Source organism: Micromesistius poutassou, assembly GCF_964030765.1.
Source record: "Micromesistius poutassou genome assembly, chromosome: 5".
Classification (NCBI taxonomy): domain Eukaryota; kingdom Metazoa; phylum Chordata; class Actinopteri; order Gadiformes; family Gadidae; genus Micromesistius; species Micromesistius poutassou.
In genome coordinates this window covers 648,282-675,781 of record NC_140275.1, presented here as the reverse complement: position 1 = coordinate 675,781, position 27,500 = coordinate 648,282, and the positions used below count along the sequence as shown (strand labels likewise).

The 27,500-nt window shown below is 50.4% G+C and overlaps 2 protein-coding genes and 1 pseudogene across 3 annotated transcripts in view; 2 read left to right on the top strand and 1 right to left on the bottom strand.

The window, feature by feature from the left end:
* The window catches only part of trpm3 (transient receptor potential cation channel, subfamily M, member 3), a gene marked incomplete at both ends in the record, with an annotated part of 39,892 nt that extends 26,769 nt beyond the window's left edge, over positions 1–13,123 (top strand). Inside the window, 9 exon segments of the mRNA XM_084468875.1 lie at positions 1,204–1,332; positions 2,220–2,471; positions 5,127–5,277; positions 5,280–5,300; positions 7,925–8,004; positions 8,006–8,076; positions 8,706–8,899; positions 10,141–10,273; positions 11,434–13,123. Coding sequence (XP_084325001.1) covers positions 1,204–1,332; positions 2,220–2,471; positions 5,127–5,277; positions 5,280–5,300; positions 7,925–8,004; positions 8,006–8,076; positions 8,706–8,899; positions 10,141–10,273; positions 11,434–13,123 — 2,721 coding nt within the window.
* A 5,841-nt stretch (positions 13,124–18,964) lies between these two features.
* Positions 18,965–22,441, top strand: LOC311342896 (Krueppel-like factor 13). The gene is made up of 2 exons (XM_084467744.1): positions 18,965–19,690; positions 20,767–22,441. The coding sequence occupies exons 1-2, from the start codon at positions 19,279–19,281 to the stop codon at positions 21,048–21,050; spliced, it is 696 nt and encodes a 231-aa protein (XP_084323870.1). The 5' UTR covers positions 18,965–19,278; the 3' UTR covers positions 21,051–22,441.
* Positions 22,442–25,253: 2,812 nt separating this feature from the next.
* The window catches only part of LOC311343908 (protein FAM219A pseudogene), a 2,557-nt pseudogene continuing 310 nt past the window's right edge, over positions 25,254–27,500 (bottom strand). Inside the window, exons 2-3 of the transcript in view lie at positions 27,133–27,220; positions 25,254–25,412 (exon numbers count right to left, since the gene is read on the bottom strand). The product of the transcript in view is annotated as a protein FAM219A pseudogene (transcript). The remainder of the gene's footprint in view (positions 25,413–27,132; positions 27,221–27,500) is intronic.

Sequence of the window (27,500 nt, the reverse complement as noted above, 5' to 3'; positions counted from 1 at the left end):
GTCTTGATAAGTAAGGCCACAGGTAAATCCAGAATGACGTCATCGTTTTGTGGCTGACATTGTCAATGGAGTTGATGTTATGCTCTTATACATTTTTCAATCGTTACGTCACATTTGCATACTCTCTACTCTATAGGAGATTGATCAAAGGCTTTTCGCAGCAACAGAAATACATTTTGGTTTGCACCGCTGGATTCTTGGAAGGCGCTGCCTTGTTGAGATGCCGTATTCTCAGAAGCTGTGTGTTTGTGTGGGTGCGTGCGTGCCTGCGTGTGCGGGCACATGTTATCCAATTAGCCAATCTTTCTATCTCCCAAATTTCCACTTAGTTGGCTAATGAAAACATTTCCTCATAAAAACCACCCTAATACTCCTCATCATTTATTAACACAAATTAATAGATTTCTCTCTTTTACTTCCCCATCATCCTCATTATTCCTGGCTGTTTCCAGAGAAGAGAAGTCATGTAAATAGGATCGTCTCCCCTCCAGAAGTGGCGAGTGGCGCTCGCGGCCGTCATTAGTGGTCTGCGAGTTGGACTCGCTCTGTAGGGCCAGGGCCACATCGCTGCTCTATTTGTCACATCTTTAGTGCAGAGGAGCCCGGAGACTAGGAGGGACTAAATGGATCTTGAAACAAGGGACTTAATGAATCTGGAGACTCCCTCCACGACCACAGGTCATTCGAATAAATATATCCACTCTCACCTTAGAGCGTGATTGCCTCTGTGAACGAGTTGGCGTCTGAGGAAAGGCTCGCTAAAGGTGTCTATATTATAGAAGTTGGCCAATGTGTTGAGCAACATGTCCTCTTGAGATCACCTTGTTTTAAGGCTGCATTAGAATCACATTTAATTGTCAAGAGTCAATCATTTGAAAAGCCTCACCGTATTGGATGGAGTTTAGACAATATCCCCGCTAATTAACAGCCTCAGGCCATTTGGTCTGCGATGGATTGACATATTGACGTGTGCTTACTAAGGAAGTGGGCAGACTCCCACACCTATGCACACACAGACACACACAGACACACACAAATAAATCATCACATGTATTGACCACACATTGCGTCATCACTACACACCACCATATGAAGGTTCACCTAGCCACCCACTCACAAGCACACACACACACACCGTACACATGTGTGTGAGGAGACATGCAGAACCCCGGTCCAATAGGAGTGTCTCCCCTGCCTGTTCAGATGGCGTACGTCGCCTACCTGATGCTGTTCAACTACATCGTCCTGGTGAAGATGGACCTCTGGCCGTCCCCGCAGGAATGGATCGTCATCGCGTACATCTTCACCAACGGCATCGAGAAGATGAGAGAGGTAGCAGTCGGAGGAGCGTGCGTGCGTGCGTGCGCGTGTGTGCGTGTGTGTGTGTGTGTGTGTGTGTGTGTGTGTGTGTGTGTGTGTGTGTGTGTGTGTGTGTGTGTGTGTGTGTGTGTGTGTGTGTGTGTGTGTGTGTGTGTGTGTGTGTGTGTGTGTGTGTGTGAATTGCATCGTTTTACGTTAAGGCACACACTGATTCATGGTACCCGGTAGGTACACGTAATTCATCTACACACACAGAAATAGAAAATAAAATAATTCTTCAGACAACCTACAGCAAACATGCATCTGTAACTGCTGCCAATTCCAACAACATTGACAACATTTGTACGGCAGTTATGGGAGGGATGTAGTTGTGTATCTGTATGCCAAACACCTCATGATAGTTAGAAGTGTGTGTACAAGTGAGAAGAATGGTGACAGACAGATAGGATAAGACACAGAGAGATCATTTCAGGAGATGGAAGGAGAACGCCTGGCTGTATAATCCCATATCTCATTCCTGAGTCAAATCAATTTCCCACCCTCTTCAGACTCGGAGCGTCTATTTTGTAATCTTTTACTGCCCTCCAAAGGCGATACGGATGTAGTACACACACTCTCTTCCACTCCAATCCAGTTGTAACTTCTGTGTTCCCTATCTCATTGGCCAATGACCAAACACCCTTTCTCTCCTTTGCTTACTTCTGGTCCCCTCCTCCTCCTCCTCCTCCTCCTCCTTCTCCTCCTCATCATCATTCTCCTCATCATCATCATTCTCCTCTTCCTCTTCTTCCTTCTCTTGCTCATCCTCATCCTTCTCCTTCTCCTCCTCCTCTTACTCCTCCTCCTCCTCCTCCTCCTCCTCATGTGTGTGTGTGTGTGTGTGTGTGTGTGTGGTCCAGATCCTGATGTCAGAGCCGGGGAAGCTGCTGCAGAAGGTGAAGGTGTGGCTGCAGGAGTACTGGAACATCACGGACCTCATGGCCATCCTCATCTTCTCTGTGGGCATGGTGCTGCGGCTGCAGGAGCCGCCGTTCATGAGCTACGGCCGGGTCATCTACTGCGTCAACATCATCTACTGGTACATCCGGCTGCTGGACATCTTCGGGGTCAACAAGTACCTGGGGCCCTACGTCATGATGATCGGCAAGATGGTGAGAAGACGCCGCGCTTTGGTTGTCCTTCTTTAGCGCACTTCTTTTTACATGCACGTTTCTTTTTACATTTACATTAACGTTTAGGGTTTATATTGCAGACGCTTTTATCGAAAGAGACTTACAATCGTTCATTCACACACCGACGGCGGACTCAACCACGCAGGGCGACAGCCAGCTCATCGGGATTAGTCAGGGTGAGGCGTCTTGCTCAGGGACACCTCGGCACTCCGTCTCAGGGGAGACGGGGATTGAACTAGCGACCTTCCGGTTAACAGTCAACAGGCTCTACCTCCTGAACTCCTTTCCTTCTTTTTTCCTTTACTTCTCTCTTAACTTTCTTTGACTTTCTTTCTTATTTTCTTTCTTCTTTCCTCCTCTTCGTTCCTTCTCTCCACCCCTAGGTCCTACCCCCCCACTTAGTCGCAGCAGTTTTCTCCGATCCCATTCCTTCGTTCCTCTCTCTGTCCGATGTGTGCGTTCCCCCGAGTCGACCTGTCCTGAGCACGGGACCGCACGGTGAGCCCGGCGACCCGCCAGCGACCTGTAATGACAGCGAGTCCCGGCCCGTCTGATCTCAGGGGCTGTCATGCAGAACAACATGCAGACTGGTTCACTTAGGGGATCAAAGCGGCCTAGTAGGTATCAGTAATGCATTCAAACCGACGCAGAGATGGGCTGTGAACCGCCGGTCACCAGTCCTCCCTTTGATATGAAAATCAGCAATTAGCAGGAGAGGGCTTTCTCTTTAAACCATGTAGACAGACTCATTTACATAAGCAGCGCTGTGTCCTTTTGTTTTTTTCTCGTTGCAGTCGGACTATTGGTGGGTTCGCTCCGGGTATAATGTCTTCATTTCTGCAAATGAGAAGTAAAATGTCATTAGGGACTGAGGAGCAATCTATTGAGATTTATTTAATCTCTGTTAAATGTGTTTCGAGTTCTCATTAGTTTAAAGTTCGGGCAATTGAATTGAGATTCATTCACCGGCGCATATTCTGTGATCATCCTCAAAAAGTGTGAATGCCTGGAGTGGTCTATCTCTAATGCACACATTCTCATTGGATTGTGATTAGTCACGTTCTGGAAGTATGAAAGCTACACATCATCTTTTAAACTGTACTGTTGTTACAGCCAGCACACATGCACACGCACACGCATAATTACACACACTCCCCATGCTGCTAGTCACTATTCAGCCATTTTAGCAGACACTTACCCAGGCATCTTGACACATGTCGTTCAACTGCAGGTAGGGGTTCGACAGCGAATGCAGGGACATGTCAGGGGGTTCGACAGCGAATGCAGGGACATGTCAGGGGGTTCGACATCTTGCTCAAGGACACCTACGCGTAAAATCATAAATGGACAGAATGTGTAAAGCTCCTTTCCCACCTTTGCCCGGTCAAAGCACTTTACAATAACTGCTTCACTGTCAGACACACATTCACCCACGCATTGATGCACCGACGGCCGGGTCAGCCACACACGACGACAGCCACTCAGGGACTCTACTTAGCCTAGAGGAGCTGGGAATGGAACCAGCACCCTGGGCTAACCTCCTGAGCCAGCGCCGCCCCTAATGCCCCCTGTGGGCTCGAACTGCTCCACTCTGTACCATCTCTCTTCTTCCTGCTATTGAATCCAATGCAATCTCTCCTTCTAAACCAACCACATCTCTCCCCCACTCCCCTCCCCCTCTCTCTCTCTCCCCTCGCCCCTCTCTCCCCTCCCCTCCTCCCCCCTCCCCCTCTCCCCTCTCCTCCTCCCTCTCCCCCCTCTCCTCTCCCCTCTCCCCTCCCCCTTTCATCCCTCCTCCCCTCTCCCTATCCCTCTCCCTCTCCCCTCTCTCCTCCTTCCTCTCCCCTCCCTCTCCTCCTTCCTCTCCCCCTCTCCTCCCTCCTCTCCCCTCTCCCCTCCCCCTCTCCCTCTCCCCTCCTCCCCTCTCCCCTCTCCCCTCTCCACTCTCCCTCTCCCCTCCTCCTCCCCCTCTCACCTCCCCCTCTCCCCTCTCCCCTCCCCCTTTCATCCCTCCTCCCCTCTCCCCTATCCCTCTCCCTCTCCCCTCTCTCCTCCTTCCTCTCCCCTCCCCCTCTCCCTCCCCCTCTCCCCTCCTCCCCTCTCCCCTCTCCCCTCTCCACTCTCCCTCTCCCCTCCCCCTCCCCCTCCCCCTCTCCCCTTCTCCCCTCCCCCTCTCCTCCCTCCTCCCCTCTCCCCTCTCCCTCTCCCTCTCCCCTCTCTCCTCCTTCCTCTCCCCTCACCCCCTCCCCTCTCCCTCTCCCCCTCTCCCTCTCCCCCTCTCCCCTCTCCCCCTCTCCCCTCCCCCTCTCCCCTCCCCCTCCCCCTCTCCCCTTCTCCCCTCCCCCTCTCCTCCCTCCTCCCCTCTCCCCTCTCCCTCTCCCTCTCCCTCTCTCCTCCTTCCTCTCCCCTCACCCCCTCCCCTCTCCCTCTCCCCCTCTCCCCTCTCCCCCTCTCCCCTCCCCCTCCCCCTCTCCCCTCTCCCCTCCCCCTCTCCTCCCTCCTCCCCTCTCCCCTCTCCCTCTCCCTCTCCCCTCTCTCCTCCTTCCTCTCCCCTCTCCCCCTCCCCCTCTCCCCTCACCCCTCCCCTCCCCCTCTCCCCTCCCCCTCCCCCTCTCCCCCCTCGCCCCTCCCCAGATGATCGACATGATGTACTTTGTGATCATCATGCTGGTGGTGCTGATGAGTTTCGGGGTGGCCCGTCAGGCCATCCTGAACCCCAACGAGGACCCCTCCTGGATGCTGGCCCGCAACATCTTCTTCATGCCGTACTGGATGATCTACGGGGAGTGTTTGCCGATCAGATAGACCGTACGTTTGGCTTTACTCCGAGGATTCTGGGCTCTCCCGCTCCATAGTGATGAGCTTTCTCTTTCCCCTGCTGTTTACTTGTTCTTGTTGTTGTCATCCATGTTGTTGCCTGTGTGGTTTAAGTGGGAACATAAAATGGAGATTGCGGTTGTAGTATAACATGGGTTTACACATTTTGAATGGATATATTATTAGTCTTACATATATATAGAATACATGTGTATTCGTGTTGTTGAACCCTTGGACACACAGCGTTTTGTTAACCACACACTCCCTTACAACATACTGCATCACTGAGCCCAACGTAATGCATCCATGAGCCAAGCAGTAACTGAGAAGATGCCATTGTTTATATTTTCATAATAGACTTGACTCTATTATAGACCATCCTTCACCTTTTGCAATTCTTTTATCAATATTTTATTGTTTTCCATTGTATTTTATCTTACAGAGAAAATACTCAGTATGTTGTTGTTTCATTGGTTGAGCGCCGTTTAAAGTGTTAAAAGTGTAACCTGTGTTGGAGTCTAAATGAGATGCATGTGGAGGATGAGCGTCGAGTAGCCCAAAGACAAGAGATCTGAAATAATGCTTTCGTTCTTTGTTTCAGATATGCATAGTAGGAAGTTACAGCGCAGAATGAATGAAAAACTCTGGCTGGTCGAAAATTACTTTCGAACCCACGGAACCTGGCGTAGTAACGGTCCATAACTCCACTTCTCAGTGCAGTCAAACCCCAGTGAACCAATAGATAAAGATACTTATGCAATACACTCCCCCATCTCGTGCCATCATCGCAACCTCACTGCCATGCCATACACACTCCTACCACCAGGAGGCACTACAGATGGATGCCTGCATGCAGCTCCATAAACCCTCCAGTGTAAAGGGGCACTGTGCAAGATTTAAACCATTTACTCTCTGTCAAAGGACCACAATGTATCAGTAGAAATTATTTAAATATAGGCCTATATTTCATGTAACAGAAAATGTTTATATTCATATAACAGATCTTTTTTGGTTAAACCTAAAGATTCAAGTCAATAAAGACACAATGATAAAATCACTGTCTGTTTATCAGTTGACGCTGTTTAGTTTGTCAGCATTCAGACTAGATCAGCACTCGAGGGTCAGTACGAGCCAGCGGTGTTAGCACTAGAATCTTACACAGTGCTCCTTTAAAGTTGCCTTTACAAACTTGGTCTTTGGGGGATGGTTAAGTCATGCAAGCCATCGCATTAAACAGACTGTCAGATTATGTCAAATAATCGTAATCATCGTTAGTTATTAATCGATTTAGACCACGAGTCGCTTGTTCCCAAGGCCAGGAAAAAGTTAGGGCAACTTTATCCTGAACGATTTTAAAAACACTGGCTCCCCACCGGGCCGTTCCATGCAGGTCACCGACACAGCGAAACATCGCACGGGGTTACAAAGTTGACATGACGTTTGCTAATCCCTAGATGTTTTGTTTCAGCTCCTTCCTGTGTTTCCGGCAGCTTCCCTGCCGTCCAAACACTATCTGCCACCATTTGGTCACAGCTCACGTTACGCACCGACCGGAAATTCACTAAGACAAACCCTCCATTCTGACATGGTTATGAGCAGAATAACACGGCTGATGAATGATGTATTCATGACAACAATTCATCAGGAATACATAATATGAATCGATACTACGACGATACATTAGAAAACACACGTGTATATTATGTATATACATATGTATATTCACAGACAGACCAAGGAGATCAAACAGCAAACATCCACCGGCTTCCTCATCTTTACCTGTTTTTTCACGTTGGTTCAGTTGTCAGAGTTTTTTAGTCTTGGTAATTATCCCAATTGTTTTTCGAGGGTCGGCTACTTTTCAAAGAAGAAACATTGCTTCAGTTCTCTCTCTCTTTGGGCTGCATTGTGTGAACAATTGAGAAAAGCGGAACCCATACGAGCATGGCCAGAATGAACTCTTATCTAACGGCAAAGAAACTGCGGACAAACCCTCTCTGTTTCCCCTAGTAAGCCCCAGCAACTGAACCATCAGCGATGGAAAAAACACTCTCTGTATCCTAAACACATCTGCAACGATACAAGGCAAAGACAATCAAACATGGTGCACATGCAAACAATATATTTGAAACATTCCAGACATGTTTGAATATATTGGGAGGCTTGGGACGACACATGTCATATGTATGACTGCTCTTGTTTTGCTTTTCAGATGCACATTTCAGCACATGAGCCAACTCATTGTTTCCCCCCCCCCCCCCCCGCTTCCCTCACCTATAGAGGAAGCGCCAGGGCAGACCATGCTTCTTGCACAATACATAGATTGACCTTTTGTTTTTGTTATCATTATGGTTTTATCATTGTGTGTTTCTTTTGGTTTCTTCTTTTGTTGCTTTTGTGTGTCCTTTTCCAGTCTTTTGGTATGACCTTTATCCCATTTGAACCCATTGGTTTTGCTGCTGCGTATGTGCATGTCTGTTTGTGCATCTACACACTTATTTTGCATAGGTTATCTTTGTTTTCACCAATTGATATTGATCGCCAACGCATTAACTAGTTCTCTGTGCTCATGTGTGTGTGTGTGTGTGTGTGTGTGTTCTTGTTGTGTCGTGCAGCCCCATGCGGTATCAACATCACGACGGACGACGGCGGCGTGGTGCGGCTGCCGCCCTGTAAGACGGGCGCCTGGATCGTCCCCAGCCATCATGGCCTGCTACCTGCTGGTGGCCAACATCCTGCTGGTCAACCTGCTCATCGCCGTCTTCAAGTATGTCACACAGCATGCTGTCGCTCTCCCTCTCTCTCTCTCTCTCCCTGCCTCTCTCCGTCTCTCCCTCCCTCTCTCCGTCTCTCCCTCCCTCTCTCTCTCTCTCTCCCTCCCTCTCTCTCCGTCTCTCCCTCCCTCTCTCTCCTCTCCTCTCCCTCCCTCTCTCTCTGTCTCTCCCTCCCTCTCTCTCTCGTCTTCATTGCTCTCTTTTTCTTTTTCTCTTGTCTATCTTCATCTCTCTCTCTCTCTCTCTCTCTCACTTCATCTATTCTCGCATTCTCTATTTATTGTTCCTTCTTTCTTTAATTCTTTCTATGTTTTATCACGGTATTAAACTGCCCTGTCTTGCCTTCCATTAAAACCAGGAATGTGAACAGCCATTTGCATGATTCAAGAGACACAAACACATTCAACCGCTTCTCCTAAACCAGTTGGCCGCCCTCGCTGCCAGCCCGTTCACGTTTACGTTTTGCATAGAGATTAGCGGGACGGGTTATGGGTATTCCATCGTGTTTAGCATGGCCATGATTCACCCGGCCGTCCGTCCGAACCAATGCCCTCTGGTTATTTAGACTCCCGTTGTGGTCGCTGTGTTTTTCTCTGTCTTCTGTGTTTGTCCGTCACCATAGCAACACGTTCTTCGAAGTGAAGTCTATCTCCAACCAGGTGTGGAAGTTCCAGCGCTACCAGCTGATCATGACCTTCCACGAGCGGCCCGTCCTGCCCCCGCCGCTCATCATCTTCAGTCACATGACCATGGTGCTGAAGCACCTGTGCTGCCGCTGGCGCAAGCACGACGACGACGAGCGCGACTACGGCCTGAGTGAGTCGGGGTGTCCCTAACCCTGACCCTAACCTCTGACCCTAACCCTAACACTAGCCCCTGACCCCTAACCTCTGACCCTAACCCTAACACTAGCCCCTAACCCTAACCTCTGACCCTAACCCTAACACTAGCCCCTAACCCTAACACTAGCCCCTAACACTAGCCCCTAACCCCTAACCCTAACCCTAACCTCTGACCCTAACCCCTAACTCTAACCCTAACCCTGACCCTAACCTCTGACCCTAACCCCTAACACTAGCCCCTAACCCCTAACCCTAACCCTAACCTCTGACCCTAACCCCTAACTCTAACCCTAACCCTGACCCTAACCCTAACACAGACCCCTAACCCTAACCCTAACCTCTGACCCTAACCCTAGCGCAGACCCCTAACCCCTAAGATCGCCCTCTTTTATATACTCAGATCCACATTTTATCTTTTATAATAGAAGTGTATTTATATCGACCCGACTGCTGTGCTGCCTGCCCCACTAAGGGAGGCCTCTGGGGGCCCCGGCCCCTTGGGCCTTCACTGGCGGTGCCCTGCTCCCTCTTGATTCCCCTTGGGGGTCAAAAAAGGAAATAGAACAGAAAGTATACTTACCTTTGCTCCGCGCCTCCTCAGACCCCAGCTGCTGCTCCTCCTGCTCCTCCTTCTCCTCCTCTGGTTTTACTCAATCCCTGCAAAAAAAGAAATGAAACACAAAAATGAAAAACATTATATATAAAAAAGAAAAAACTAAATGAAAGGATTGGGAGATGGTGTGCCAGTGCACCCAGGGTCGTATGACCATCAAAAGCTGAACAATGTTATAAAAACCTAACCCTAACACTAGCCCCTAACCATGACCCTAACCCCTAACCCTAACCCTGACCCTAAAGAAACAACTATACCACAAAGGATTAAAATTAGTTTTTCATCACCACTTTTTGACGAGGACTTGAGGTCGACGAAGGGTTGAGCGTTGTGCATCCACCGTGAGGAGAGGAGCAGAGCTGCTAATTAAACACAGAAGAAAGTCACAGGAAACCAATTCAGAGTTAGGGGTTTGCGTTCAGGGTTAGGGTCGGTCACGATCACTTTTTAATTGGTTTAGTCTGTAGTTACTTCCTCCGTACAGCGAGTTTATATCGGTGTTGTGTTGTACCACAATGTTCCCACAAAGCGATACGGCCTTACGATCCTCACGCTCCTCTTCTCTGCCCCCCTGCTCCTCCTTCTCCTCCTCGTGTCCACAGAGCTCTTCATCACGGAGGACGAGCTGAAGAAGGTCCATGACTTCGAGGAGCAGTGCATCGAGGAGTACTTCAGGGAGAAGGACGACCGCTTCAACTCCTCCAACGACGAGAGGATCAGAGTCACCTCCGAGAGGTCAGCACGCCGCCGGCTTAACCTGAGCCTCCTTAACCTGAGCCTCCTTAACCTGAGCCTCTTTAACCACCAGCCTCCTTAACCTGAGCCTCCTTAACCTGAGCCTCCTTAACCTGAGCCTCTTTAACCTGAGCCTCCTTAACCTGAGCCTCCTTAACCTGAGCCTCCTTAACCTGAGCCTCCTTAACCTGAGCCTCCTTAACCACAGCCTCCTTAACCTGAGCCTCCTTAACCTGAGCCTCCTTAACCTGAGCCTCCTTAACCTGAGCCTCCTTAACCTGAGCCTCCTTAACCACAGCCTCCTTAACCTGAGCCTCCTTAACCCGAGACTCCTTAACCACTGAGCCTCCTTAACCTGAGCCTCCTTAACCTGAGCCTCCTTAACCTGAGCCCCCTTAACCTGAGCCTCCTTAACCTGAGCCTCCTTAACCACAGCCTCCTTAAACACTGAGCCTCCTTAACCTGAGCCTCCTTAACCACTGAGCCTCCTTAACCACAGCCTCCTTAACCACTGAGCCTCCTTAACCACAGCCTCCTTAACCACTGAGCCTCCTTAACCACAGCCTCCTTAACCACTGAGGCTCCTTAAACCAAGCGGCCCTCCCTCTTGAAGTCGTCTCTGTGAGGCCACCAGACGTGGACCAGGGCGACCAGGGCGATGACCGCCTGGTGTGGGAGGAGCCTCCGTGGTTAAACCAAAGCGGTCCTCCCTCTTGAAGACGCTACGGCCCGACGCCACCGGGTCGATGTCTGTTCAGAGCGCGGGGAGGAAGTGACTAGAGGCTTAAAGGTTTGAGGTTTAACGGGAAGTCACGGTAAGGGACTTATAGAGAAGGAGGCGAGGGAGACTGATCATATGTTCATTCATCTTATCCAAAACCAAGATCGCCGTTGTCATTGTATTATCGCTGTTGATTCGTTCGATACAGCCGGCGTTGCCGTTGCCTGTTTATCGTTTGTTTTTGCACGGTGTTGTTCCGCGAGGACGGCCGTGGTAGAACACATCGACCCTCGGGGGACAGCCAATATTGACTCTGCTGTCCTCCGCTGAACCGGAACGCCACACAACGCGAGCGCACGGCGACCTGCTATCTCTGACTCCTCCTTATCTCCTCCCCCCTCGGTGCTGGCTGTCCTCCTCCCCCCCCTCCCCCCCGCAGGGTGGAGAACATGGCCATGCGTCTGGAGGAGGTGAACGAGCGGGAGCACTTCATGAAGGCGTCGCTGCAGACGGTGGACGTGCGTCTGGCGCAGATGGAGGAGCTGATCGCGCGCATCGCCGTGGCGCTGGAGCGCGTGACGGGCGTGGAGCGCGGCGAGGTCAACAAGGTGCGCTCCCGCACCTCGTCCGACTGCACCGACTCGGCCTATGCCCTGCGGCACGCCGACGGCCCCGACGCCGGCTACATCCTGCGGCAGAGCAGCTTCAACAGCACGGACGGCAACGCCTACCGCCTGCAGGAGGCGCTGGAGGCCGGCGGCGAGGGCTCGCTGTCCCCGCCCTCCCCCACCGCCGCCGCCGCCACGCGCACCCGGAGCCACTCCTTCTACGTGGGCGGCGGTCGCGGCGGCGGTGGCGGCGGCGGCGGCGGCGGCGAGCAGCAGCAGCAGCGCGGGGGCGGGGCCTCGAGGCGCGGCGAGGCGTTCTTCAAGGAGCGCTCGCTGAGCCTGCACCGCGCCAACAGCTCGCAGTCCGTGTCCTCGGGCACCGGCCCCCGGGACGCCAAGCCCCTCCCCCTGGCCACGCTGTCGGTGGCCCAGCAGCACCGCCCGTCCTCCTGCATCGACATCTACGTGTCGGCCTCGGAGGAGGTGGGGCCCGGCGAGGTGTTCCTGGACCCCCTGCGGACGGCCCCGCCCCTCCGCCGCAACTCCTCCCTCCACTCCGAGATCATGGAGGCCGTGCTGGCAGGGGGCCGCGACGGCTGCTGCGGCGGCAGCGGCGGCGGCGGCGGCAGCAGCGGCGGGGAGCGCTCCTCGGAGTGCGGGGCCGGCGGCAGCGGCTGTGGGACGGTCGCCACGGGGACGGGCGGGGCCTTCGAGGACAGCGCCGCGGCCGACCTGTCCCTGAGCTCCGCCCACCTCCTGCCGGACTCCGCCCTGCCGCCCTGGGAGATGGAGCCGTCCCCGCCGCCGTCGGCCGGCCTGATGGAGCGCTCCAAGAGCAGCCGCTACCTGTCGGCGGGGGGCGGGGCCTTCCTGGACGAGCCCCAGCTGGTCAAGTCCCACAGCCTTATGTTCAACCCGCGCGGCGTGTACGGCGGGCTGGGCGCCGGCGTGCAGGTGAAGGCGGCCGAGTACACCAGCATCACGGACTGCATCGACACGCGCTGCGTCTCCTCGCCGTACACGCCCGCCGAGCGCGCCCACTCCCCCGGCGTGGCCACCTCCTTCCCCTTCGACAAGCCCGCCCCCGACGGCGTCTCCTCCCACCCGGAGCGCGAGGCCGAGCTGAGCCAGACGGAGTCGGACCCCGAGGACCCCGAGGAGCTGGCGGGGGTGCCCTCCACCCCGCGGCCCGGGGGGCGGCCCGGGGGGGCGCCCCTCTACCCGCCCCCCTCCCGGACGGAGCGCGCCAACAGCTGCTCCTCGGACGACTCGCACCACGCCCTCAGCCTGGCCCCGCAGCACAGGAAGAGCCTGTCGCTGAGCGAGAGGATGGAGCGGGGGGCGGGGCCCGGCGCCGACCGGGGGCCCGGCGCGGGCCGGGGGCCGGCGGGGGCCAGGAACCCCTTCCTCAGGAGCAAGTCCGGGGCCCGCCCGGAGCCCCCCAAGACTGACAGCCTGTCCATGAGGAAGCTGGCCACGCCCTCGGCCTTCCGCAGCTTCGACAGACAGAACTACACGTGACAACGACAACGCCGGCCAGCGCAAGAACACACACACACACACGCACAGGACCGGGGAGGGTAGAGGTCAGAGGGCGCGGCGACGGGGAGGAGGAGGAGGAGGAGGAGGAGGAGGAGGAGGAGGGGAGGTGATGGGGTGAGGACCACCGTTACCGTGGCAGCAGCAGCAGAGGTACACCGTGGAGGAAGTGGCCCTACTGGAGATGGGGGAGGAGGGGATGGGGGGAGGGGGGGGGGGGGGTCCTATTGTACACCAGTCTAAAACAAAGAGCTATAAACACTACAGTAGTTTTTACCTCCTCTTGTAGCTCAGTAACTATCAATGGGGTGTTAAGGCTTTGGAAGGTCTCTGTCTACGTGTCTTCCACCCAATACGTCCAACGCTGTCACTCTGTTCCATCCCACGTCCATCACGATGCTTTCTGAAGAGCACGTACTGTAACTCCTACATTATTCATTCCTTAGGAACCGCCAGAGCAGAAGGGAATGGGAGAGGAGAGTTAAATATACATAAAGTAATATATATATATATATATATATATAGCCAAAAATGTGTCCCCTTTTCCCCAGGACTCAAAAGGCAGCAGCCTCTGATGCTCCTTAACTATAATGTATTGTGTGTTTTCACCAACCGAGAGCCAATGCAAAGGAAAAGAAATTGAGCAATACTTATTTTGATAGTGGAAATGTGTGGGGGGAATTAGTCATGTGACTAGGAGTGATTACTGGTGAAAGGAGAAAGGTGTTACAGAGTCAATGATATGTAGGGGTTAAATAGAAGGGATTAAGTAGTCTTTTAAAGTAAAATATTCTAAAGGGAGTCGTGTGAATTGTCTTTGTCGAGGGGAAATGTCAAACTTGTCCGTGACATTCAATTTTAATTGATTGTATCTTAATTTGTGAGCACTATTTCCAGGAGTCAGAACACAGTGGCCAACATTAAAACAGAAAGTGTATTCTTAGTCCCATTTGAGTCTTAGTTTTGTTTATTAGATCAGGTACAAGAGAATGAAACATAGATAACGAGTGCCAAGCCAACATTATTGAAGATACTATAAATCAGACTTTACAACCAGGAAGTCATCATTATATCTTTAGGCTCATGAGCTTATACTGAATCCAGTGTGGGAAACATTAACAAAGATAAGAGCAACAAATACAGATGGCATATCCCATGTACATTGGTACATTGGTACATGGGTACATTGGTGTGCCCTGCAGTAAACTCTGTAATGGATATTTGATGATGAATCTCATTCAGGAAAGTACAGTAAAGACAGTTTAATATTGGAGGGCTAGCCACACAAACATGTAACGACATGTTTGTTATGTTCCATATCTTTAACATGTTTAGTTTTCGTCTGGAAATACGCCCTGTTGGCCACAAGGGGGCGGTCTCTGCACAAGAGGCCGGCTGCAAATGTAGAACTGTTCACTCGCTGTATGTTGCAATGGTCAATCTCTAGTCGAAGACCAACCGGATCCGTCCTTTGTCTTTATGAAACTGTGATTTATTTGATCATTCTTTCATAAAATCCATGATAGTCAGTTAAGGCAAAAAAAAAACATTTTGACTGAAGTTTTGACTGCTAAATCCATTCAAAAAGTGCACACTAGTTTCCTGAGTGAGAGAAAGGAATGCAAAACATTAAAATAGTTTTTGCTGCTAAGTATATGCATTAGGATCAGTCAGGTGTGTGAAAGCTATTTTAATTGACCTATAGAATCCATCTATCACGACGCACATCTATAACTATCTGATTGTTTCCTCATCGTTTCTCTGGATGAAAAGGTCTGAAAGGAAGGGAATGACTTTCTATGATCGCTTTTTGCAGACAGGATGAAAAAGTTTAATTGATAGTTTTTATATATATAAATATATATATTTGTGATTTATATTGCACCAATTAATACAATTCAATCCAATCACATACATTGCATTTATTTTGAGATAATTTCTATTTAATTACATATTTTCTGGCTTATCATGAATAATTAAATGCCTGTTTGAATTACTAATATGAATATTTAATATTTATATCTTCTCAGTGCTATTTTTCTCTAATTTTAACTATTTTCTAAGTAAGGTTTATTATCAAATTTAATATAAAAAGGGAGAGATACAAGCAGTGAACGCTGATGTATTAAAAGATTTATTAAAATCTGTTATATCTATTATAGATTGTACATTTCAATCATATTTAAGGTGTAACGCCTTTTTTATCGTCCCTGTGTTCTGTACCGTCAGAGCGACGAGGCGAGCCGCTCGCTCCCTGCTTTACCAAACAGACACAGAGACGCTCTGGGAACTGATGCAGCAGCGACTGGTCTGCTGCGTCCCCACTAGAGCACAACCACCAGGGGGCGGTGACGTCGCATGTGCTCATGGGTCTCTAGTAGTAACACAACAAGACAAAGAAAACGACATAAAGAGGGGGGTTGATGGATCAATGACAACTGTATTCGCCCTTATTCTAAAATAGTCATTTGAATTGGTGCACTTTGTAGTTTTTAAAAGCAGATGTTATCTGGGATGTGGTTGGGTTCGTATCCACTTAAACAAGGGAAGGGGGGATGGATTCCAAGAGGATGGATACCACCTAATTGGCCAGACGGATTTACTTCATCCCTGTCAATCACGGGAGGTGTCCAATGAGTGATCACTGTGCTTTACGACAAAACTATTGTTTTATGGAATTTTAATTGAGGCTAATGTCTGTCAACAGTAAGCTTAGTGGACAACTAATTGATAATAATAGATGAGCCTAAATCAAACCAACTACGGTCTACAGACATGTATGTCTACAGTGGGCTTTGATCCAAATCGAGCCTTTCACACCGGGTTCGAAAGCTTAACCGAACCGAGTGCAGTGGCAGTTGATTGGCTGAGCCGTTATCCACACCTGTTCAAAAGAGACCAACAGTGACACTCACCACTCAGTGAATAAAACACTCATCTCAAACGTGCATGGCCCAGTAGTTTACACTTCAGTTCACTACTGAAATGCACCGTTTTAAAATCCCATATTGCAAAGCTAGTTTTGACGAGACACTTAACGAGATATTAATGACATGGGAGGACTTTTTACCCCAAACATCACCGGGTGTTTGATAAACAACATCAAACGTCTTCATGGCACTTTCTGAACCAACATGTGTGCATGACTACTACAATGTTTATGTTGTCGTATGTGTTGACATGACGGTCATGCGAGGAACAGTGCAAATCAAGGGGACGTGTGTGTGTGTGTGTGTGTGTGTGTGTGTGTGTGTGTGTGTGTGTGTGTGTGTGTGTGTGTGTGTGTGTGTGTGTGTGTGTGTGTGTGTGTGTGTGTGTGTGTGTGTGTGTGTGTGTTTGACACAATACCCACTAACAGATGAGCGTGACAATGCAACATAAATCCACCCAGATCCCAATGTACAGTATTTCTATTATATTTTCCTATACAGTTGCTTTACTTTTCTTCTGGAACCAAATGAGAATAACGCGTTTAATCAAACAGGGGGCTTCTTCCACAAACGGAGACGAGAAATTGTTAGTTAAGAAGTCCATGCACATGTTTTCTTTTTGTTTTTCCTTTCCTGCAATAAATGCTGATATTGTGGTTCGACAAGCGACCAGGACCCCCCCCCCCCCCCCCCCCACCAGATCTCAATGAATTAAATGTCCTTTAAATGCATGCAGTTCTTCCACTGAGGGCAAACAAAACTATCCTCCTTTAAACGGTGAGAAGGGAAAGGTAGAGGAATTATAAATCACAGTAGTGAGTATTTTGATGCAAATACAAATCTGTATTCTTCAATGTGAATAGGATCATGTCTGGCATGCATTGTTAAATAAATGAATAGATTGGTACATGTGTCTTCTTTACTTTCCCCTCACATGCGTTTGGGGGTTGCACGTTTCTAAAAAAAAAAAAAGGGAAAAAGGAAACGTGACAGACAACTGTGTGTGAGTGAGTTTGTGCTTGCATGTGTGTTTTAGGGGTCAGGGCGATACTGATAGGTATGCTGATTAGGTTGTTGTTCCTCTGAACACCAGCGAGAGGTCGTGTTTAGACCTATAGGAAATGAGGCGTGTGTGCAACAAGTTGTTCAACAGTTGTCACTGGGCTGTCGGCTCCCCATTGTGGCTGTCGGGAATGTCAGCAAAACCAAGTGAATGCGACAGGTGGCTGGGCTGTGCCTTCCTCTGCTCACGCCATAAAACCGCAAACAACACGCCGAACTACAGCGCGCAACGATATATCAACTAAAGACGACCAAGGTGCACAACAGGGGTAGACAGAGAGCACAACACGGCGGTTCTTGATATGTGGGGCAGATTCCCGGACCTCGCATGCGCAGCCTACTTGGGACAGGGAGGGGGGTCAGCGGTGGCGCGTGAGTTCAGACTCAGTACACGGAAGGGAACATTCTGTTTTTCTTCTACACGTGCCGCCTCCTCCTCCCCCCTCCTTTCTCTCTCGCACTCTCCCTCCTACGCCTCCCACTTATCATCTTCCACATGCTCACGACCAACAGCCCTTGATTGTTTGATCGTGTTTATCTCCGACACAATCGTAAGTCAACCCGGTTCATATAATAGGAGTCAAGGCATAGCCTACATACTTTTTCTTCTTCTTTTGTTTTGCAGTGTGGGGGGAAAACTAGGGTGCACCCTCCCCCCTCCTCCTCGGCTTACCAGGAAAGTGTTTTACCATGGAGAGGAGAGGAGAGGCGAGAGACAGCTACTGGCAACGCGGCCCCTCAAGGCAACCCCCCCTCCTCTTTATTTCTTTCTTGGAAACCCAAAAGCACATTTGGAAAAACAAAAAGAGGACTCAAGCGAAAGGGGCGTGTCACCAGCACCACCAGCACCACCAGCACCACCTTCCCAGTGCAGATTGTTTACTCCTCGTAACCCAAATCGAACTCTCAATCCTACAAACTCGTCTCTAAAGTCTCTAAAGCTAAAAAAAAAAAAAAAATCCTAAAACTGCTGTCCACAGAGGTACCCGCCCCGGGCCGGTCCACGGCCCGGGGCGGTACCTCTATGGACAGACCACGTGTCATCTTCCGGTGCTTTGCTGTATTTGCTGCCGGTCCGAGGGGGAGATCACGTTCTCCACGAGACGTCCCGCCACGACCTCATTTAGCCTACATAAGAGTAGATACCGCCCGGGAGAGGCGGGGTCGTAGCGCCCCTAGCGGAGCCCGGAGCAGCCGGCGCCGGGCGGGAGAGGGCGGCGCGGAGCGTCCAGGACGTGTTTACTCTGGATATCGTTTAGTCTGCAGACGTAGGAAACACGGATGTTCACATAGCCGACATATGACCCCGGGCTGTGGGTCACGAACGGATTACGTTCATTAGTGCATATTAAACAATAATCCACTTTTATACATGTGTTGTTTACTTCGACAAACGGCCCGTGGAGAGTGTGTTCTACGTGGAGATGGTTGATATTTCATGTTCTGTGTAGCAGGGCGAGGTCATTGCACTGGGTGTACAAGAACGTCATGACTTTAATGGTTTGATTTTGATTCATCGCTTCACATAAAGCGGACCCAGTGTTGCCAGATTGGGCCCGTTTTCCAGCACGATCTGGCAACACCGGCTGCTAGCGCACTGCAGAGTGGCCAGATTGTGCGGGATATCTGTCCCAATCTGGCAACGTGGTCAGACCCGTCCGTCAATTTCATAATCGGCAGTTCCGCGTAACGTAAACGAAACGAGTCACGTTTTCTCCCAGCCAATCGCAGCCCTGCTTCATTATGACACCGTGGGATTCCGCGAAATTGTTTCTTGGAGTTGGGAAAAAGTGCTCGACGGCTTCTAGCGGGCGAGTTGACGCATGCAGGCCAGAGGCGAAGGAGCGCACCGCGACAACAACAACATCGATTACATTGGCGGCTATTGATCTGGTGTAGGCCGACTATCGATAATAGATACGCGCTGTACTATTTGAGGGTCGTGTCGATCCGCCCTGCATCAGAATCAAACAACCCGGAGGAGGAGGAGGAGGATGATGGTCACAGCGAAGGCGACACGTGTGGATTGTTAACCACATGTTTCCAGTGGCCGAGTGGGATTAGGGACATTCGGTCGACATTTATTGGGGATCATTCATTCTTGGCGTCCGTCGGATCCTCGGTGTGCGGCGGGGTGCTGAAGCCATGATGTCGGAGTGTGAAGCGGCCGCAGAGCGGGTCTCCTCGGGGCGGCCCCCGGGGACCGGCTGTCCCACAGAGGACGCGCACAAAGAGAACCAGGAGAACAGAACTCTGTTGATGGTCGCGATGATCCTGCTGGACCTGAACAAATGCGTCCCCAGCGGCGGCGGAGCGGGAGCCGCCAAGTGTCTGGTGGCTCAGCCCGACGCGAACACCCGCGACAAGGTGGTGGACCACTGCCGGTCGGACAGCGAGGACCCCCGGGCCCCGGAGCCGGCACCGACTCGGTACCGGAATAAAAAATCACCCGTCAGGCACGAGTCACCCGAGAAGAAGCACAGCTGCCCGTTCAGCGGTTGCGGGAAAATGTACGGAAAGTCGTCCCACCTCAAGGCTCATTTACGAGTCCACACCGGTGAGTCCAGCGACCCCCGAGCGAACCTCCGGTCATGTGAACCCGAACGAAGCTCGTTCGTCCTTTTCAGTTGCGTTTTGTCATTCCTTTAACACGTCTACGCCAACTTCGACCACTGGGCGAAGGCGTCAGAGCGGTTGTCTCTATCCGGTGTGTCCCCGGTCCCCTTGGGCCTATTAATGCAGTACGCCTTCCATAAAGGAATAGGGCTTAACCGAATAGTGTGTGTGTGTGTGTGTGTGTGTGTGTGTGTGTGTGTGTGTGTGTGTGTGTGTGTGTGTGTGTGTGTGTGTGTGTGTGTGTGTGTGTGTGTGTGTGTCCCGGTGAAGGGGTGTGACTGCAGTTCTCCGCAGGCCGGGGGCGGGGTCTCCAGTCGGCTGTTGACGCGCGCTGGTGTTCCGTTCTGGGTACAGCGCGTTCCGCCGCCACCGCGTATTTGTGGTGCATTGTAAATAGTTTGGGCGGAGTTCAGATGTGGTGAAATCGTGTTCCTCGGCTTGAGACATGACGCACGGTGTCGGCGATACATGACGTCGATATAAACGCTAGGGCTACCCAGTATCTGTGCCATTCTCTGACATTCGCGTTTTAAACGGTGGCTATTAAGGCGTTGGAGGAGAGCTTTTATGGCAAAACGCGTTAACGGAACGACAGTGAAGGCTTAAGGTACCCGGACAACAATGTTCGCATGGCAACGAGACGTGATCTCTTGCTCACTTGTGGGTCACTGTGACTTTGCTGTCCCCACATGTTCTTAACCGGAGATAACACCCCCCCCCCCCCCCTTGCGCAGTTATTTCCTCATACGTCATCACCCCGTCACGCCCCCTTCTTGGGTTGTAAACAAGAGACACGTGGTCAGAGGACGCGCCCCCTCTGGTGGTTGGGGAGCTGATTGTATCGCAATAGCTTGTTTATTATCTTTGGCAATTTGCTGTTACAGAAGCTTAGCAGCATTGACCATAAAAGGAACTAATTTTTGTGTGTGTGTGTGTGTGTGTGTGTGTGTGTGTGTGTGTGTGTGTGTGTGTGTGTGTGTGTGTGTGTGTGTGTGTGTGTGTGTGTTCCGTCCGCAGGGGAGAGACCCTTCGAGTGCACCTGGAAAGATTGCGGTAAGAAGTTCTCGCGGTCGGACGAGCTGACGCGCCACTACCGCACGCACACCGGCGAGAAGCGCTTCAACTGCCCGCTGTGCGACAAGAGCTTCATGCGCAGCGACCACCTGACGAAGCACGCCCGGCGGCACGCGGGCTTCCAGCCCAGCATGCTGCAGTGCGCCGGCGCGGCCAAGAGGCGGCGCTGTTCCCTGTCCGTCTCCTCGTCCGACTCCGGAGACCGAAGTCCCGTCGGGTTTGGTTAGGAGCCGCTCCCGTCCAGACGCAAGGGAACTCACGTGCACGGGAACACGAACGCGCACACACGCACGCACGCATACACGACCAGACACGCACGCACGCATACACAATCACAATCACACGCAGACACGCAGATACGCAAAGCACACTACGGTTTCAGCGGTGTTTTGTCAGTGCCAATACCGTTGCGTTGTGTTGGCGGTGACTCCCTGTTCACTACAGACTATTCAAAACTATACTGTAAATAATTACTGGACACAAAGACAAGATCAACTGTGTACAGATGTTCTCTGTAAATATTGCAAACGCAGTGTAAAGTTATCTTTCCATTTCCAAAATTGATTCTTTGATACTACCTAGAAACAGTGGTCATTCTTCTGAGTCGCCTTTCTTATTTCTAACTCGCAAGCCGCCGAGGAAACGGTTGAGAAGCAGCTGAGCCACGTTTGCCCGAGGTGGTCCGCGGAACTCTGGTTCTTTTATACTTGAATAATATGAGATTGAGAAGCCTTTTGTGTATAGCTTTCTAGATTAACGCAGACCTTTAAAGAGGAGGCAACGGTAAATAAATCACGCATTCGATATATGTGTTGGAATCTTGTTCAATTATTGACAGACTGTGTTAATAGGCTTAGACCAATTCAGGAAAACAACATTTGGCTGTCGAGCTATGGAAGTGATCTATATAATATATATCTAATAACGATTTTAGTTCTACAGAGGCCTTCGCGTAGTTTAACAATACAATATAATTAGCTTAATGTTAAACTGGTTATATTGAAGTAATCTAGAACTCAAGTATTTAGAGTTGGATATAGTTGTGTATCGATTAGACTTAAAGTATTTTCCAAGAAGTAGATAATAGGGATAGCTACTAACATCAGTTCATACCTTCACTCTGCTATCAGCCAGCTGGTTCCCAAGATAATTATTCATAGTAATCATTAATTAGTCAATTCCCTGTCTCTTCCAGAAATACATTAATATTGATGCAAAGGAGACAGAAAGTATACAACTATTAACTGCAAATCTTTATAGCATAAATGTTATAGGTGATTGAATGTCTCACTCACTGGACTCTGGATTCTACTTAATAGTAGAAACTTGTGACATTATTAGGTCATAACTATATTTTATACATTAATTTTCTAGAATTGTATATTCTGATGACTTCACAACGCTAAATTCCCTCTTTGTGTTGAAGACCATTTGCAAGCGTAAATGTACACACTAATCACTGGTGAACTACCACCAAGGGATTAGTGTGGTGATGCGTTGAGGGGATGGTGTGGTGTTTATTGCAAGGAAATAGAAGTTATGCCCCTGGGGAGAATTGGAAGCACATTATACACAGATGATTCATTTCAGATGCTTGATTTTGTGTGCTGTTTAAGACCATCTCTTCCATAACGTGTGCAATTATTTTAAAAGAAAGTATTTTGTTTTGAAATGTTGTACAACATGAAACCAGGGTCGTCTCTGGAGAGCCAATCAAACGGTTGTGATATCGATAATGATAATGCGTTCAGCCTGAGGCGTTGACTCTGGGTTGTGCTGGGCTGTGTTCTAGGCCACGGTACGGGGTCGCCCAGGGGCTGGGGATCGTCATGTTCATGGAGGGGACGTCTGATCCTCTCCGTTGTATCAATAAACTCAAGAGGTCTTTCTAACGGTGTTTGTTTGCTTGTTTTTCATCCTCCCGGTTACTGTGACACTTTGCAAACCCGTGTGGCTGCGGTTTCTTCCCGGGAAAAAAAAGGGAGTATTGGATCCACAAGGTCAGCGATATTTTCATGTTAATATTTGACAGGTACAAGTAATGAAACATGAAGTAGGGTGAGTATATATTTTCACTAGCTTCGTGTTTATTTATTGATTTCATACACTACACAGAACATTGTTAAATACTGGAAAGAAAGTGTTTACAGTACAAAAAAATAGTTAAAAACAAGATGAAGACAATGTTCCCCCATGTCTCAAAGTAAAAAACATAACATAAACCAGCAAATGTTATTTTAAATAAACCAAGTAGGGAAATAAAAAATACACGCGTCTTTCAAACATCTCTGTAATTAAGGCATACTCCATTTCCAAATCGTCAACTGATATAACAGAAAATGACATTAAGTGTTAAAAAGCCAATAATGAAAGATAAAGCCAATAATAAATCGACTAGATAAAAAAAACGTGATTTCTGATTCATGGGAATACAGAAGGAAGTCATCTCCACATGTAAACGACGCAGAGGACACACGACGGCCACCAGGGGAGCAGTCCCTTATGTCACATGGGGGGGAGGACCCGACGTGAGGTCAAACAATAAGGTATGTCCAAAAACAAAAAAAGAGCTTATTCAGTTAGGAACCGTTGTTACAGTATAACTCAAGTTATTCACCCCCCCCCCCTCCCCACCTCCCCACCTCCCACACACACACACACACACACACACACACACACACACACACACACACACACACACACACACACACACACACACACACACACACACACCCTTTGGCCCTTGGAGGAGGGAGTGGGAGGAGGAACAACAGGAATCTTCCTTTTCGACCCAGTTCATTTCAGATAAGACTGTCACTGTGTGTTCTGGAATAGGGAAGAATAAACACCAAGCAAACCTGGTTCACGATGCACAATTCAAATGTTCAATGTGCAACAATAAGACGTTCAAAATTATTAACTAAAAGTTCAACAAAACAACAGTGCCAAAACAGTGGTCTGACGATACGCAGTAGAAACATCAGGACACCAAGAACTGTTAGAACTGTTAGCAACGGGGCTACCTGTTAGCAGCAGGGCTAACTGTTAGCAGCAGGGCTACCTGTTAGCAACAGGGCTACCTGTTAGCAACAGGGCTAACTGTTAGCAACAGGGCTACCTGTTAGCAACAGGGCTACCTGTTAGCAGCAGGGCTACCCGTTAGCAACAGGGCTACCCGTTAGCAGCAGGGCTAACTGTTAGCAACAGGGCTACCTGTTAGCAACAGGGCTAACTGTTAGCAGCAGGGCTAACTGTTAGCAACAGGGCTACCTGTTAGCAACAGGGCTACCTGTTAGCAGCAGGCTAACTGTTAGCAACAGGGCTACCTGTTAGCAACAGGGCTACCTGTTAGCAGCAGGGCTACCCGTTAGCAACAGGGCTAACTGTTAGCAACAGGGCTACCTGTTAGCAACAGGGCTACCCGTTAGCAACAGGGCTAACTGTTAGCAGCAGGGCTACCCGTTAGCAACAGGGCTACCTGTTAGCAGCAGGGCTACCCGTTAGCAACAGGGCTACCCGTTAGCAACAGGGCTAACTGTTAGCAACAGGGCTAAATGTTAGCAACAGGGCTAAATGTTAGCAACAGGGCTACCTGTTAGCAACAGGGCTAACTGTTAGCAACAGGGCTACCTGTCTTCGTCGGCCCATGACTTGTTAACTATCTGTTCTCTTCTGTGTGCTTCTTATCGTTCTGTGGCCCTTGGTGGTCAGACCCCCCCCCCCCCTCCCCAGTGACAGCCAGTCCAGAACCAGTGAGGGGGGGGGGGGGGGGGTGTTGTCCAAAGGAGGGAGGGGGTCCGCGGGGTATCGGGTTGATTCAGTGCGATGCCTCCTGTGCTACATCACAAACACGTGCAGTACGACTAATTCAGTAGCTTCTAAAACGACGGCGTCTACATCTGCCTTCCTCGGCTCAGCGTACAATCCTTCAGTGCTTTGTTTTGCGTGTGTTGTGTTCGCCTCGTACACGCCTACACAATTCACAAAATTCGAATAAACTACAAAAAAGTGTAAATATATAAGCTGGAATCGAAAAAGGTACAATAAATACAACCTAGTGGTTATGTAGGCGGGGCAGCAGCGGTAATCATAAGGGTGTCACAACATGTCACCAGAAGAGACGAGAGAGAGAGAGAGAGAGAGAGAGAGAGAGAGAGACAGGTCCCTGACAGACAGACGCATGTTTCCTACCATAGGAGGAAATGAAATAAATACACTTAAAACAGACTATCTTTGTCTCGGGGGGGGGGGGGGGGGGGTGGTACATCTTGTTTGGCCTTTCCTTTTTGTTCCACTGGATTATCTTCTGTTCCACCACCACCGTTTCTCTGGGGTCGCTCTGCAGCTAGGTGTACTGGGCAGATGGGGTCGCGAGGGGGTCATGTGTAGAGTAAGGGGGTGGGGGGAGGGGGGGGGAAGGGGGGGGAGGGTTACTGTATCTGACAGTCGCTGGAGGAGGTTGCCTGGCAACACATGCAGGTGGGGTTGACGGACTTGGGCGGGATGAGGTCCAGGTCCTCGTCGTCGGGGATCTCGTCCAGGCGGTAGCCGTCTTTGAGCAGCTGGATGTTCAGGTCCTGGTTGATTTGCTGAAAGCCATGTGGGAGGGGAGGGGAGGGGGGGCGGGGCATGAGAGGCAGGTGGGTTACAACAGGTAGGTCAACCGCACACGCACGCACGCACACACACACGCGAGCGCACACACACACACACACACACATACCACATGACATTGGGATTCATGAACGCGACTTGATGTTCATCAGGTAGGGCCAGTGATCAGACACCGTGCCCAACAGGAAGTGAGTTCAAGGGAATCAGGTGAAGGCTTTGTTTGGTTCCACGCCGACGCAACGCAGAGGGGTTAGGGACCCGTTATGTCCTTGCGGACACAAAACGCACAAAAATCCCAAAAATTGTAACCCACCGTCGAGGCGACACAGCAGCGAGGGCTCTGATTGGTCCGCTCACCAAAACCCGACGCAGGTTCACGACTGCGACCAGGTGTCTGCGGGGTCATCGCGTTGCGTCGACGTGGAGCCATAACTGAGTCTTAAGGCTGGTGTCATGTGACCGCAGCTGGCTAGAGGCTGATTCTCCTCGGTCCTGCCTTCATTTCCACTGATTGCACAGACAGTGCCCCCTATGGTGGAGAACTGATCATTACAGCGGCGGTCTGTGATCAGTGAGATTCACTCGCCCAGATCCGTAGTCATCTTGACTAAAAACCAACAACGGATGCCTGAGCACCATCTGTGCCCAGGTATGAGTGAAGAACCACAATAATTATACAAGAATCTAACTTAACTCCAACCTATCAGGCCCCCGGTTTAAAGGAATTCGAAAGGAAACGAGCGAGCAGGCGTGTTGCTGACGTGCTAATGACGTGTTGATGACATGTTAATGACGTGTTAATGACATGTTAATGACGTGTTAATGACGTGTTAATGACGTGTTAATGACGTGTTCACGACGTGTTCACGACGTGTCCACGACGTGTTGTCCACGTGTTGCTGTCGTCAGCCTCCTACTTTACTCTTCTCGTCTGTGTTTTGCGTTCCTCTGCTGGTATCAGATACGTCTAAATGAATGCAGGACGGACGTCACCAGGGAGTCGTCATCACAGCGCTGGTCGCCCGCCGTCTCAGATGTGTTCTAAACAAAACACTGCGACTCGCGCCGCATCCTGCTCACGTCACGTCCTCCCCCTCATCGCTCTGCCCCGGCGCCACCCCTCCCCTGAATTATCAGGAGGATCTCCAGTGTGTGTGTGTGTGTGTGTGTGAACACCTCTCCTGCTGTGGGTTGCACGTGTGAAAGGGAAACTCTGGACCCGACTCTCTAGCCGTTTCTCAACACCAAGTACGCGGACTACGTTCTCGCGGACTTGGAAGTACGTACTTGGCAAGTCCGGACTTTCAAGTACAGACTTCCGAGAACGCGAGTACGCACCTGCAATTGGAACAGCAGCGGACTCAATGATGCATTCTGGGATATTTAACGGTCCCAAGTCCACACGAGTCACCTCCGATGCGTCCTCGGTGGAACGGCCTCAACGAGAACGCATCGAGAACACACACGGGTTTTATGACAGTACTCGCGTTCTCGCGTACTTGGAATTGGAACAGTGCTTGGGCTACCACTGATGATGTTTATCGAGAACGCAAGTACACGAGAACACACGAGAACGCGAATTGAGACAGTGACCCCCGGCGTGGAGAGGCATTCAGAGCTCAAGGTGCATGATATATACGTCACTTTAAGCCTCACAGTCACATGCAGCATTAACAGAAAGTGTGCGTGTGAGACCTGATTGAGTGGGTGCCATCCCACCCGCCTCACCTCGGCGGAGGAGTAGCCTGACGAGGAGTACCTCGACACGTCAAAGTCATCATCGCTGGAACACAAACACACACAGGGACAGGGGGCATGAGCCCTACATAGAACCCTATACCACACAACAGGTATAGGGTATAGGGCGACAGAGTGTGTTTGTGTGTGTGTGTGTGTGTGTGCGTGTGTGTGTTTGTGAGAGAGTGTGTGTGTGTGTGTGTGTGTGAGAGAGTGGGTGTGTTTGTGAGTGAGAGAGTGTGTGAGAGAGTGTGTGTGTGTGTGTGTGTGTGTGTGTGTGTGTGTGTGTGTGTGTGTGTGTGTGTGTGTGTGTGTGTGTGTGTGTG

Coding starts and splice junctions, on each gene's coding strand:
- LOC311342896 (XM_084467744.1), top strand. CDS start 19,279: ATGATGTCGGAGTGTGAAGCGGCCGCAGAGCGGGTCTCCTCGGGGCGG. Junction 19,691..20,766: donor TCATTTACGAGTCCACACCG/GTGAGTCCAGCG, acceptor TTCCGTCCGCAG/GGGAGAGACCCTTCGAGTGC.